This window comes from Monoraphidium neglectum (assembly GCF_000611645.1).
Source record: "Monoraphidium neglectum strain SAG 48.87 unplaced genomic scaffold scaffold00761, whole genome shotgun sequence".
Classification (NCBI taxonomy): domain Eukaryota; kingdom Viridiplantae; phylum Chlorophyta; class Chlorophyceae; order Sphaeropleales; family Selenastraceae; genus Monoraphidium; species Monoraphidium neglectum.
Window position 1 is genome coordinate 9,163 of NW_014012867.1, and position 13,076 is coordinate 22,238.

At 65.1% G+C, this 13,076-nt stretch overlaps 4 protein-coding genes across 4 annotated transcripts in view; 1 reads left to right on the top strand and 3 right to left on the bottom strand.

Annotated features, from left to right (window-relative positions):
- The window catches only part of MNEG_5193 (hypothetical protein), a gene marked incomplete at both ends in the record, with an annotated part of 2,987 nt that extends 1,144 nt beyond the window's left edge, over window positions 1–1,843 (bottom strand). Inside the window, 5 exons of the mRNA XM_014046331.1 lie at window positions 394–451; window positions 708–865; window positions 1,248–1,318; window positions 1,478–1,523; window positions 1,760–1,843. Coding sequence (XP_013901785.1) covers window positions 394–451; window positions 708–865; window positions 1,248–1,318; window positions 1,478–1,523; window positions 1,760–1,843 — 417 coding nt within the window. The remainder of the gene's footprint in view (window positions 1–393; window positions 452–707; window positions 866–1,247; window positions 1,319–1,477; window positions 1,524–1,759) is intronic.
- A 2,562-nt stretch (window positions 1,844–4,405) lies between these two features.
- On the bottom strand, window positions 4,406–6,484 carry MNEG_5194 (hypothetical protein; the record flags this gene model as incomplete). Its single annotated transcript, XM_014046332.1, has 1 exon — window positions 4,406–6,484. The coding sequence occupies one exon, from the start codon at window positions 6,482–6,484 to the stop codon at window positions 4,406–4,408; it is 2,079 nt and encodes a 692-aa protein (XP_013901786.1).
- Window positions 6,485–7,971: 1,487 nt separating this feature from the next.
- On the bottom strand, window positions 7,972–8,862 carry MNEG_5195 (triosephosphate isomerase (TIM); the record flags this gene model as incomplete). The annotated part of the gene is made up of 2 exons (XM_014046333.1): window positions 7,972–8,742; window positions 8,842–8,862. The coding sequence occupies 2 exons, from the start codon at window positions 8,860–8,862 to the stop codon at window positions 7,972–7,974; spliced, it is 792 nt and encodes a 263-aa protein (XP_013901787.1).
- A 2,125-nt stretch (window positions 8,863–10,987) lies between these two features.
- MNEG_5196 (trans-2-enoyl-CoA reductase) lies at window positions 10,988–12,829 on the top strand (the record flags this gene model as incomplete). Its single annotated transcript, XM_014046334.1, has 5 exons — window positions 10,988–11,110; window positions 11,447–11,563; window positions 12,020–12,165; window positions 12,393–12,486; window positions 12,824–12,829. The coding sequence occupies 5 exons, from the start codon at window positions 10,988–10,990 to the stop codon at window positions 12,827–12,829; spliced, it is 486 nt and encodes a 161-aa protein (XP_013901788.1).
- Between the last annotated feature and the right edge of the window lie 247 nt (window positions 12,830–13,076).

Sequence of the window (13,076 nt, forward strand, 5' to 3'; positions counted from 1 at the left end):
GGGGGAGGGGCCGTGGGGGTGAGGGGCCGAGGTGGTGGTGCTCAGGCTTTTGGGGGGAAAGGAATGGTTCCAGCAGGGAAGCGTCTGGGCGTGGAATTCGACGGGGCGCAGGGATAAGATGGGGTTGGGTTTTAGATATTGAGTTGTGGAGGTGGCATTGGGGGTCTTCAGAAGGGGCTGGGGAGACAAGCGAAGGGAAGCAAGTCGAGGGGATTAGATAAGGGGGGTGTTTCGGTGGTTCTGAGGAGATGAGGGTGGGGCGCCGTGCGCCGGCCGTGCGCACCCAGCATGATCATAGCCTTCTGTGCATCACAGGCACATGGGCCGCCCCATCTGAGGCTGCCTTGCTGTGTCCCGGCCCCTGACCACGCGTGGCAGTGCACCCGCGCGCACCTGCATTCTTGCAATGTTGAACCAGCGCCAGCAGATCCAGACAGAGATGGCCATGGCCCTGGGAGGCGCACAGACACAAAGGAGGGAGGCGGCACGGGGGCACACAGAGGATGATGGGCTGATGCAGTGGGGTGGCGCCACCTCAGTGGCGCAGCTCCGAGGCAGGGGGGGAAGCCAGCTACAACAGACATGCATCATACAAGCACGCTGGCAGTTACCACCCTCGGTCCGCTCTTGGAATGGGAACAGTCGGGTGTCCCTTATACAACGGGGCCCCCCAGCGCCGCGCCGCGTACGCAGGATCAGGGGCTTACACGACAGGGTCGATCCACCAGCCGCCGACCACGAGCGTAGTCGCCGCCGCGCCCGCGAGCGCCGCGAGGTTTGACATGATGTCATTCAGGTGGTCCTCCGCCAGCGCCACCATGGAGTCCGACTTGGACTTGAGCGCGTTGCAGACCACGAGGCAGACCTGGTGGGCGGGAGGGGCGGCGTTGTTGGGGCGGTGTGGTGAATTCTCTATGTGTGTGTTTGTGTTTGTGTGTGTGTGTGTGTGTGTGTGTGCGTGCGTGCGTGCGTGCGTGCGTGCGTGTGTGTGTGTGTGCGCATGTGTGTGTGAGCGCAAGTGCAAAATCTTGAGTGCACAGCGTCGGAGGAATGGGGGATGGGAGGGACTTGAGTTGCGATGCCGTGAGGGGCATCAGCGGCAGTTGCATGCTTTCGCAGCCATTCTCCTGTGGAACGCCTCACATGCGGCTCACATGCGGCTCACATTCAGCATACACCATCACAAAAGCAGTCAACCCACGAATAGCTACCCCATACCCAAGGCAGGCAGGGCCGCCCTCACTCACCAGCTTTGCGGCTGTCGCGCTGCCCAGCACCACGTACATCACCAGCCCCAGATCAAGGACCGGGATCTCTCCTGCACCGATCGGCAGACGACGGGACAGTCGAAGGCGGGGGCGCAGGCCGCCCTGTGCACGGAGGCCCTGCCTCTCCCTGCCCCCTCGCGCCCCCTCCTAAATAACACTCCAAACACACACGGTGCGCCATCGCCCACGTGCAGACACCCTTGACTCACCGTGGGCCAGTCCGCGGTACGTCGCCGCCACCGACTCGGCCACCACCTGAGGTGGGGGTGCGCACGGGATGGGACCGGGAGACAGGCGCAAGCACGCGCGGCGACAGCCCCTTGAAAACGCGGCTCCAGGGGGAGCAGGACGGACCCAGCGGGACGCGGGCAGCGGTCTGCTTGCACCCCACAGGCGCTGCAACCCTCGAAAGGTGATGCGCGGGCCCGGGCGGCACCCGTGCGGCCGCCGCCGCGGCGCGCCCCGCCCCTGCGCGCCTGGAAGGATGCGACAGCCATGATGCAGGCGCAGGCCAGCACGCCCAGCGCCTCAAGGCGCGCCTGGCCCACAGGGAACAGAGGGTCCGCGCGGTTCATCTGCCACTCGGTGTAGCTGGCGGGGCCGCGGCGGCGGCGGCCGCGTGGGGCGGGGTCAGGCGGTGGTTTTGTGTGGCATGGGAAGCTCGGCAGCGCCACGCCGGCTGGGGTGGAGCTTTGGACGCGGTTTGACCATTGCCAGCGGCTGAGGTGGGTGTTGCTGGTGCACGCGTGGCTGCGCCAACAACAAACACGTTCAAACCATCACGCCCATGATTGAGGCAGATGCACGGCAGCCGCGCAGCAAGCACAAACCACCAGGCTCTGCCTGGCCGCCCTCCAGCGCCCCTCTGCCGTCAGCTATTGCCCCTGCTCTCACATCCCACCCCTTTGATGCGTCCCTCACCACCCACCAGACCCTCATCCCACCTCCACAATCATGTGTGCTAATCCCCCCTCCAGACTCACCTAATGACGACCTGGCTGACCAGGTCGACTGCTGAGTCAGCCGCGCTGGCCATGACGGCCTTGGAGCCGCTCAAGCGCCACGCGTAGATCTTGGAAATCAGAAGCGCCACGTTGACCACTACAGAAGAGGGCGCCCGCGCAAGTGCGCGTGTGTGTATGAGATACGTGATTGCACAAAAGTGCGAATGTTTGCTGCTGGAGCGCTTGCTATTGTACTGTAGCGTCGCGCTCGTTCGCAGTGCGCGAGCGCCACGCAAGCAGCCCTGGCCGCGTCCCCATGCCGGGGGCTCGGCTCCTGCAGGACTTGTTGGGGCAAACAAGTCCTGGTGTGGCGCGCGCCCAGCCTCATGCTGTCGCGCCCCAGGCGCGCCTCACCCCAGGAGAGGCCCTGTGCAAAGTCTATCTGCCGCCGCAGCCGCTTCTGGGCCGCAGCTGCGGCGGCTGACTGCGACGGCGGCAGCAGGGGGGCTTCCAAGTCTGAGGCACGACTCGGTTCCGCAGCCGGCGTCGAGACCGCCACTGCGGCTGTAGCTGCAGCGCCGCGGGCGGCTGCGGCAGTGCCCGCATCGCCGCCGACCGGGGCGAACCCAGTGGTGACTCGCCGCGGCGGCATGCCCGGCGGGCCGGCGCCATCGGCAGCATCCAGCGGTGCCTGAGGGGCGGCTCTTGCAGAACGGAAGGACTGCACGGTGATAACGTGGGGGCCGCTGATGTAGGAGAGCCGCTGCGCGGCCTCGTCCGCGCTTGTGCGCCGCTGCGCCCCACCGCCCTCGCTTGGAATGGGGATCGGGGCTGTCCCAGGTCCTCCTTCTCCTGATTCCGTCATGGCCGATTTCATGCTACGGTATCGTCAGCAAAATTGGAGTTGTTTCAGTGCTGCCGCACGCCGTTGGCAAGCGTCTGAATCTCCCGAAGATCGTCGAAGGCGATCTAAGCGCTGATGCAAACAGCAGTATACAGTATGCAATGATGGTCACGCGGGATTTTGCTTACTCGGCAAGCACTGCTGCGTTGCTAATACCTTGCCTGTGTTTGACAGTGTCACTATCGGCGTCACAGCAATCTCACCACCCCTTTGGCCCCTTTGGGCAGCAAGGACCTGGCTCTTGTGTGCAAGACAATTGCATCCGCACAGCAACGTGCCACAGGACAATCATTTACACCAAACATGATCGCTAAAGCAGCAAATGGTGCGCACCAGCAATGCGTCGACAGGACGTCAGCAGGGATGCCTGCTGCGTCCACCCCCCCATTATAGGAGCGCCCAAAGCAGCACGCAGGCAGGAACTCCGGACAAATTGCTGTCGTCCCCTTCGCCTGCCCCACGCTTGTTGGTTGTAAGCAAGCAGATGTGCCGGCTTGTTTGATGCCCACCAGCCAAAGCCTGCACCAGCGGGCCTGCAGAGAGCCGGCGCAATCCTGGACATGGCCAGCCGGCAGGTGCGGCACATGCTACTGCGCGGGGAGTGTGCTTGGTGCAGCTGCCGACTGACACCGAATGGCAAGAAGGAAAACCAACCTCCGACCTCCACATTTTAGACCAGAGGTCACGTAATAACGAGGGGCTAGCTGCCAACGAAGGCCCTTCGGGGGTGTCCCGGAAGACGTGCGGCAGAGCGCGTGTGCAGACGAGTAATTGACAGTGTGTTGAGGCGCCGGGGCAATGTGGGTGTCGTGATTCAGCGCACACGGTGTTCACTCCCGAGCAGGGGGCAGCGGAGAGGGTGAGCGCACAGCAAGCGGGACAGGGATCGAAGGTTGCAGGATGCAGCGGAGGATGGGCGGTTGGCTTTGCCTGAAAGCAACACTGGGCGCAGCAGGAAAACCGGTGGTGGGCACGCCACAGCAGCTGAGCAGCATGGCATGCGTCGCAAGGCGGGGCCCACGAGTCGACCCCACCTGCAACACACCGGCTGGTCAAAAAAGCACTCTGAGGGCAGAAATGTGCAGTGTGCAGATGTGCAGGGTGTATGGATGGATGGAAGTCAAGCGCTGAACCCTAGTATCGGCGTTGTTCTTGTTTCCCATGCGCAATGGTGGCTGTCCACGAAACAGCATGATTCAGGTGCACCGCAACCCAGGCCCTCCAACTGGAAGGCAGCGCAGCGCCGCGCCGCGCTGCCGCGCCGCGCCGCGCCGGCCCCGCCGCACTGCCTACTCCAACTTGTGGGCGCAGCCAGGCGCGCCGCGCCGCGGCGCCACGCGCACGCCTGGGGTGCCCGCGAGCGCGGCCGGCGCTGGGACCGACGCGGGCGCGGCCATGCCGCGCAGCACGCCTTGGTATTGCTCCAGGAACACGTGGCGCGAGCGCACCTCCAGGAGGACCGTCACCAGCACCGCCGCCAGCCGCATGCACAAGCTGCATGCAAACGCCTCGCAGGCCGGCATCCCGTTGCTCAGCAGCCCAAAGTCGCCGAAGAGGTGCGCGGCCTCGGCCACCAGCGCGTGCCTCAGCCGCAGCTGCTGGCTCGCGGGCAGGATGACGGCGTGCGAGACGAACACGACCATCGGCTTCGTCGAGGCAACCAGCCACGCCGTCGGGAGCACCGCGCGCAGGAGCAGGCTCGCCGCGCCCGTCCACACCGTCCCCCCGATCCGGCCCGCGACAAGCAGCTGCTCGCGGCGCCGCAGGAACAGCGGGCGGTTGAGGAGCATGACGGCGTAGGGTACGATGAAGACGGCCAAGTACATCACCAGAACGGCCGCCTCGGCCGGCGCGGTGGCGCTGCGCAGCGCGGTGGCTAGCCAGGTGAGGGTGCTGTAGAGCAGGGCTGTCATGTCCAGCATGCTGGAGTGGTGGCTCTTAAAAACAACGTAGAGCGCCTCCGCGTGCGGCGCTGCAAAGCCGGACAGCGTCGCGCGCAGCAGCGCGCACGTGTCGCGCCGCAGCGGCGCCGTCGCCGGCGCGGCGGCCGTGGCAGACGCGCGGCGAGCGAGAGCCTCGCCGGCCGCCACAGGGGGCTGCGGCCGCGGCGGCGGCGGCACAACGGGTGCGAAGCGGCCGGCATGCTCGTGCGGGTCGGCGAGCTTGCCGCTCGCTTTGCTCGCTTGGGACGCCGTGGCGGAGCCCGAAGAAGCTGCGGAAGCAGCTGCCATGCCCGCAGCGGGGCGCCGCCGCCAGGGCTGCTGCGCCACCAGCTTTCGTGCCGCCGCCGGCTGCCGCTGCTCCCTGCTTGCGCCCGGCGCGCCCAGAACAGGCCGCGCAGAAGAGAGGCCTCCGGCCGCAGGCGTGCCCTGCCCAGGGCGGCCGCGCACCCTTGTGAGCGTGAGCTCCCCTGTGAACAGCATGTCCAGGCGCTCAAGCTCCGCCTCTAGCAGCCGGCGCTGCTCCAGCTCAGGCTGGTGCTGCGGCTGCTGGTGCCGCTGCTGCTGCTGCTGCTGCTGCTGCTGCTGCTGCTGCTGCTGCTGCAAGCACGCGGCCAATGACAGGGGCTCGCTTGCCGACCAGGACTCACGCGCCCAGTCGCCCTGGGCAGAAGCCCCGTGCGCGTCTGCCGTCCGCAGCGGCTGTTGTTGTTGCTGTTGCCGCCACTGCTGCCCTGGCTCCTGCTTCGGCGGCAGCGGCCGCCGATCCCCTGATGAGCACGCCGCGGCCGCGGCCACCTGGCGCGCGTGCTGGCGCTGGCACAGCTTGCGCAGCAGGGCATCGCCGTCATCATCCGACTCGTCGCTGCTGCTGCCCCTCAGACTGCCGCCGCCGCCGCTGCCTCTCCCGCCCTGCCGCGCGGCGCGCCCGAGCGCGGCCAGCACCCCAGCCGGGCAGCCGCGCGGCTCGCCCGCGCCCGCGCCAAGCGCGGCGTGCGCGAGGGTGGGCTGGAGGTTCATGAGCAGCACGGCGCACGAGAACAGCTCATGGTCCAGGCAGTAATCCAGCACTCGCTGGTAAGTCTCCAGGAGCTGCGGCTCAGGCAGCGAGGGCCCCGGCGTGCCGCGGCCCACCGCGGCGGCGGACAGCAGCGGGCCGCCGCCGCCGCCCCCTTCGCGAGGGCGGGCGGGGCTGCTGCCGCACGCGAGCGCCCGCCAGGCTGTGACGAAAGGTAGGAAGAAGTGCTCGTAGGCATAGCAGGCTGCGGGATCGACTGCGGGGACAGGTGCGTATGCTGTGCCAACAGCCCTGCCAGCATCGCAGCTGGCCGCGATCGCGCTCACGCTGGGGACGTCGCTCCAAACCGCAGACTGAGCGGGGTTTGCGGCGCCGGCTGCCTGGAAGAAGCGTGCCACCTCCCTCGTCATCCTGGCAAACAAGTCGGCAACCTCTGACGCTGCATCCGTAGGGAACGCCAGCAGCTGCGCCGTGTGCAGTGCATTGGCGTGCCCGAGCCCCGCAGGATACACATGGAGGCTCACGACGCCGGGCTGAACGCAAGCGAGCGGCAGGTCGAACCTGGCAGTTGTGGCGTGATGGGCACATCTAAACAAAGAAATCTCCTCGATAGGCGATACACTGGATCAAACGCACGCGCCAGCCGTCTTGACGGGTACAATCGCCTTCCCAGAACGCCCACCTGAGCGCCCCGGCGGGGTCCGTGGCAATGTTGGCATCCAAGAGACACACCCCGCCTTGTTGAAAGGCGACCACCCGAGCGACGTCCTCAGCCAGGGGCAGGAGAGCGGGCCCACAGAGTGCCACGCCCGCCACACTCGCCACATGACCGGCAGGAGCCCCAGCCATGACGATAGTCACGACTGGTGGCAGAACGCAGCATAGCTGAGAGGGCTCTCGCCAAGGAGGTCTGCTGGACGCCATGGGTTGCCGGTGCGCTGCAGCCCCGTCTTGCCTCACTGTGCCAACATTCAATTGAGCACAACCAGTCACGGCAAGATAGTTGTAAGGGGGTTCCAGATCACAGGGGCCAGGACACTATCTGTATCTACAAGGTGCAGGAAAGCTTGCAGGAGCTCGTTTATCGTACAGCTTAAATGTTTAAGGTCACTGTGGGCGTTGTCAGCTTGGTGAAGTACATGTGCCGTGTCATTCACGCCGTCAACCGCTGTGGTTGGGCATGGAACAGGAGATGCCCGATGAAGTACTAGAACGCCCTGCACCATGATACGTACCGGCACACGCTGCTCTGTGTACAGCTTTCCTGCCGCATGCCTTTTTGATATATCTGGCTTGTCTAGCGCTTGTGTCAGCCCGTCCGCCTGGTTGCTTCTGTGCGCGCCCTGGCTCCAGCAGTAGCAGTACCAGCTCACCCCACATGTGTCCGCAGGATTGAGGAATTCTGCACGTGCAGAGCTGTTATGAGCAGCAATTACTAGGCCGGCGCCCAAGAATGTTCACAGAACACAACACACAACACACGATGAATGCGCTTGTAAGCGGTGTGGCGGGTGCGCTGATGATATGCCGCCGCACAGAAGTGATGCATGCTTAAAAAACACAAGATTGGAAATGCACACATCTTCAGCCACCCATAAACCAAGCGGCAGGAACGCCTCGACGAGCGCCAAATGCACGGTGGGAGCGTCAAGGGCTGCCGGGCTGCCTATACATGCCACAGCAGTGCGGCATCCAGGTGCCCGTGCTGCGGCGAGTCGGCAGTCCTGGCAGCCTGGAGCGCGCAAGCGCAATCCTGCACGAGCTCAAACAGCCTCCCAGCGCAAACCCGCCCCGCCTCCGCCTAAGTCCCGCACAAGCCCAGTCCCGCACAAGCCCAGCGCACGCGCCGCGCACTCTAGCGCCGCCCGGCCGCCGCCGTGCCCCCGCGCGCGCGCGCTCAGTTGGCGGCGGCCGCGGCAGCGCCACGCGCGTTGCAGATGTTGATGAACGACGGCGCCTTGAGCGACGCGCCGCCCACAAGGAACCCATCGATGTCCTCCTGGGTGGCCAGCTCCCCGCAGTTGGCGTCCGTCACGCTGCCGCCGTAGATGATGCGGATGCTCTCCGCGCGCGACTTGCCCAGGCGGTCAGTCAGCACCTTGCGCACGTACGCGTGCACCTCCTGCGCCTGCGCCGGCGACGCGACGACGCCGGTGCCGATCGCCCACACGGGCTCGTACGCGAGCACGACCCTGCCCCAGTCCTGCACGTTCTCGAAGAGCGCCTGCAGCTGGATGTCGATCGTGTCGTAGAGGTGGCCGCTGTTGCGCTGCTCCAGGGTCTCCCCGATGCAGGCAATCACCGACAGGCCGACCTCCAGGGCGTGGCCCGTCTTGAGGCCGACGGTGCGGTTGGACTCCCCCAGCAGCAGGCGGCGCTCCGAGTGGCCCGTGATGACCCAGGGGACCATCGCGTCCTTGATCATCTCCGCGCTGATCTCGCCCGTGAACGCGCCGTCGGGCTTGGTCCAGCAGTTCTGGGCCGCGACCTCGTAGGCGCTTTTGATGTTGGCGCGGACCCAGTCGATGTAGATGAAGGGCGGCGCGACGACGATGTCGATGTCCGAGGGCACCTCGCCGGCGTTGAGGTCGGCCACGAGCTTCTCCACGCTGGCGTGGGTGCCGTTGCACTTCCAGTTGCCGCCCACGAAGAACTTGGCGCTGCTGGCCTGCGGGGGTGGCGGAGGGAGGGGGCAGGCTGAGCACAGTGTGGGGTTGGGGAGGGTTTGAGGCATGCGGGGGCTGGAAAGGCTGCTGCTTGTGTTGACGGGAGGAGCAGCCAGGCCCATGGGAGCCCAAAGTTGAGAAGGTTGAACCGCGCGGGGGAAACGGATGTGGGGGTGCCTCGAGGCTTGGCGGTTGCCGCAGGGTTTCAACAGGCGGCGACTGCGCTGATGTCACAGAACCCCGGCGGAAAGCGCACAGCAGAGCGAGGCCTGTCTCGCGCAATCATTGGTTGTCATGCTTCGTGAATGCTTGCGGCCTCCATGTTGATCGAAGCGCTGCTGATTGAGGCCAGCAGCGGCAGCGCAACCCCAGCAAAGCGGCGACGGTGCAACAAGGCCCCAGATGAGCCCCTTCACCACCCTTGGCCAGAATGCAACGTCGGCATCAGAGCACATCACGAAGCGCGCCACAATGCGACACTAGGGGCCGCCACTCGCCTTCGCAGCAACATTCCGGGCCAGATCAAGGTTGGCCGACCGCGGCACCACGGGCGTACGGGCTGCCACTAGTCTGTTGGTGACCACACCGCGGGCCAGCTTGTGCATGAGGGCCATCGCGACACGCTTCGCACCAGTCCAAGCAGGACTCTGTCTCAAAGGCCCACGTTCAACACGATCGCGAAGCGCGGATAACTCGTTAGTTGTCAGGCGTGCTGATTGAAGAGATACGAATGATCATTGACGAGGCACCGTCTGTCAGCGGCAGCAGCGCGGGCGCCAATGCCGCGCGACCACGAGGTTTTGGAAGTGCTCGCAAGGGTGATGGGGTCTGTTCAATAAGTTGTTATGGCGCTGAAGATGAATTGGCACAATCTTTTGCCGTTTGTATGCATGCTATGCCCATTAGCATCAAGCATGAGTGCTGACTGGACATGTGTTGACCAACCACAGGGATCAAGGCGTTGCAGTGGTGCACGCAGTGCGCGCGGCCGACACGCCGCCTCCCAAGTAACTAAAGACATGTCGGAAGGCAGGCCTGGCTCAAAGTATGGCAGGAGCACTGTCCTGGCACGGTCCTTTTACCGAGCATGGCCTGTGTGTTGCATTGCACACGCCCGGCCGGCCGTTGTCATGACGTCAGTTTGGCACAGCATCTTCTAGTCAAAACCCGCTCGCACGTTCCGACTCAAAGCACTAGGGCGCTGTCAAATCGCCAGCTGAAGGCCATCTCATCTCCTCCTGATTTGTGCACTGCAAACATGCATTATTCTTTGTGGCTGTGCCCGCCCAGGCACGTATAGCTCCACGGAGGTGCGTGCAACATTGCAGCTGCAGAGACAAAGCTGACAGGATGTTGGTGTCAGAAAGAGAGGCCGACATGGTTATGGATAAGAGTGGAGAGTGCAGCCCGGGCGCTGCTGCCAGCAATAGTATGGCGTCAAGACCGACCATCCAAGCGTTTTCAAGTGGTATTGTGTACACTGTGACACGGCGGGGACAGCACGCATCAGTCAGGGCCAGCTGTGCAGGAATCCCGCACCCCTGGCCCTGGTGCTGAGGTTGCCTGCACGTTTACTAGGTGGTGTGTTGAGGGGCTGTTTGGCGCCCGAGACACCGCATACGGCGGGTGCGGCAAGCAACAAAGTGCACAAAGCGTCTGGGCCATTGCTGGTGACGTGATAAGATGGCCAGACAACGTCTTGCAATTTAAATCATACCTCAACTGCCTTGAAATCGTAGTCGCCTGTCACCGTCTCACCGGGGATTTGCAGGAAAAAGTGTGCGGCAAGCAACAGAGCAACTTGCACAAAGCGAGTGGGGTATCCCTGCCTGTAACCTTTCCACCGGGACTTGCACCACACATCATCTGCAACGTAGGTCACCCCTCGCGGCGATGGGCCCGGAGGATGGTCCTGACAGTGCATCGGGCCCATTTTGTGCCTTGCTGACGTCACTGGTGACTCGCGTAGTGTGGTCATGATCGTCAGCCGATGTGCCGGAGTTATTAGTGTGTATATGCAAAAAGTTACATCAAAACGCGTGTTCCTCATTGTCAGACCTCTCATTCAAGCCCCGAATACACAGATCGCAATCCATCATCGCATTCATCGCAGCGGTCGAGCGCTCAGCACGTTGCTGCTCCTCAACGTGCTACGGGGGCATGCTGCTGAGGGCCGCTGTCCGGGTGCCGCTTCTCGCCGCTCCCCGTGCAGTGCGAGCTGCACGCGCGCACTCAGCGGCACCGCGCATGGCGTCTGCACTCACTTTTGCGGCACACGGGGAGCCGGAGGATGTGCTGCAGCTGCAGCAAGATGATGCGTCCGGCGCGGCGCCGTTGGGGCCCAAACAAGTCCGCCTGCAGCTCATTGCGGTGAGATGAGGGTGGATGCATGGCCCTCGTGCCCCCGGCCCCCCCCCCCCTGGCGGGCAGCCACTGGCGGACCTTGCCGCCGGCCCTGGTAAGAGCATGCGGAGGCCGGCAGATACAAAAAGCAAACCGTAGTACAACCCTCATCTCACAGCATAGCAGCCACCAGCGCTCACATGCGACGGTGTGGCTCGGGCAGATGCGTCGTTAATTTCTGCCAATCTGTCATCCCTGCCCCCCATGTGGGTTTAGAGGTCCCCCCCCCCCACACACACACACACATCGCCGCGCTCCCAGCCTACTCACACATCCGCCGCCAATCCCCCACCCCGCCGCCAGGCGCCCATCAACCCCTCCGACATCAACACAGTGCAGGGCAAGTACCCTCTGAAGCCGCTGCTGCCAGGCGTGCCCGGCCACGAGGGTGTCATGAGGGTCGAGGCGGCAGGCGCAGAGGTGTGCGGGAGTGTGTGTGTGAAAATGTGTGTGTGAAAATGTGTGTGTGTGTGTGCACGCGTGTGTGTGTGTGTGTGTGTGTGTGTGTGTGTGTGTGTTTGTGCGTGCGCGCGCGCGTGTGTGTGCGCGTGCGTGTGCGTGCCTGTTGTGGCAGTGAGCACCAATCCGTCTCACAAAGCCGCCGACGACAGCAAAGCTTGGGTGGCGAGGGGCCTCTGAAGCGTGAGATGGCCAGGCTGGCACCCACCGTAACGCCCGTGCGCTGCAGCAGCCATTTTATTGCACCAGCCATTCTATCAGGCAGACGGGATGCCGCAGCGGCCGGTGTCACGACACACCACACTCGCCAGCTGGCCGCGGCCCGCCGGCAGCACCTGAGGGGCGCAGCCACAGCCGCTCTTCCGCCCTCGCGCACCACCCCACCCCGGCGCCCGCCCGCTCGCGTCCCTGCCGCAGGTCTCGACCCTGCGCCCGGGGGACCGCGTCGTGCCGCTGCTGCCCGCGGTCGGCACGTGGCGCAGCAGCGGCGTGTTCGAGGCCGAGGGGTGGCACGCGGTGCCAGAGGGTCTGCCTGACGACGCCGCGGCCACTCTGTGCATCAAGTGAGCCCGGGCTGCGGGGCCAGCCGGACCGGCAGGCTCGTGTGCAGCCGGAGGCAGTTGTGCTGGCGTCAGGCGGCCCGCTGCGCGCCTGTCAGCTGGCCGCCGCATCCTTGGGGGCTCCAACCGTACCCACGGCCGCAGCACCCTCACAGCCGCTGCTCGTGCCCACAGCCCGCCACCCCTGCGCCCCACCACCCCTGCCCGGCGCCGCGCCTGCGCCCCGCCAGCCCGCCGACCGCGGTGTGCATGCTGGAGCACTTTGTGGAGCTCAAGGCGGGGGACGTGGTCGTGCAGAATGGCGCCACCAGCGCCGTCGGCCAGGTGCACGTCCCCCGCGCCGCCGACCCGCAGCCCCATCGCATGCGAGCGCGCGCGCGCGTGGGCGCAATGCGGCGTGGCCCTGGGCCGTCGACCCGCGCCAGGGGCGCCTGCGGCCCCGGGGCTGGGCGTTGTATCCGCGGGCCGTACTTGCAGCCCGGTTCTCAAGCTGCGGGGCATCAGGCCACCCTCCTTTGACTATCTTAGCAAGACGCCACCATGAGCTGGCCAACCCCTCCCCGCGGGCTCCCCTTGGCGCCCCCCCCACCTGCTGACCTCAGCACGTCATCCAGCTGTGCAAGGCCAGGGGCATACACACCATCAACATCATCCGCGACAGGTGTGAGGGCAGACTGACGGCATTTGATACGCCGTCCTTGCGTGCACATACGTGCAGCCTCGATCGCCGCCCCCGTGCAGCATGACTGGCCCTCGGCAGCGCCTGCGTATGCGCTGATCTCCATCCAAGCGCCGCGGCGGCGGACCGCGTGCACGCCAGAACCGTCCAGCCTCAGCATGCGTCTGCCGGGCTGTCATCAAGCTGAAACATTTTCAGCGTGAACGCGCAAGGAAATCTTCAATGTGTCGCGGCC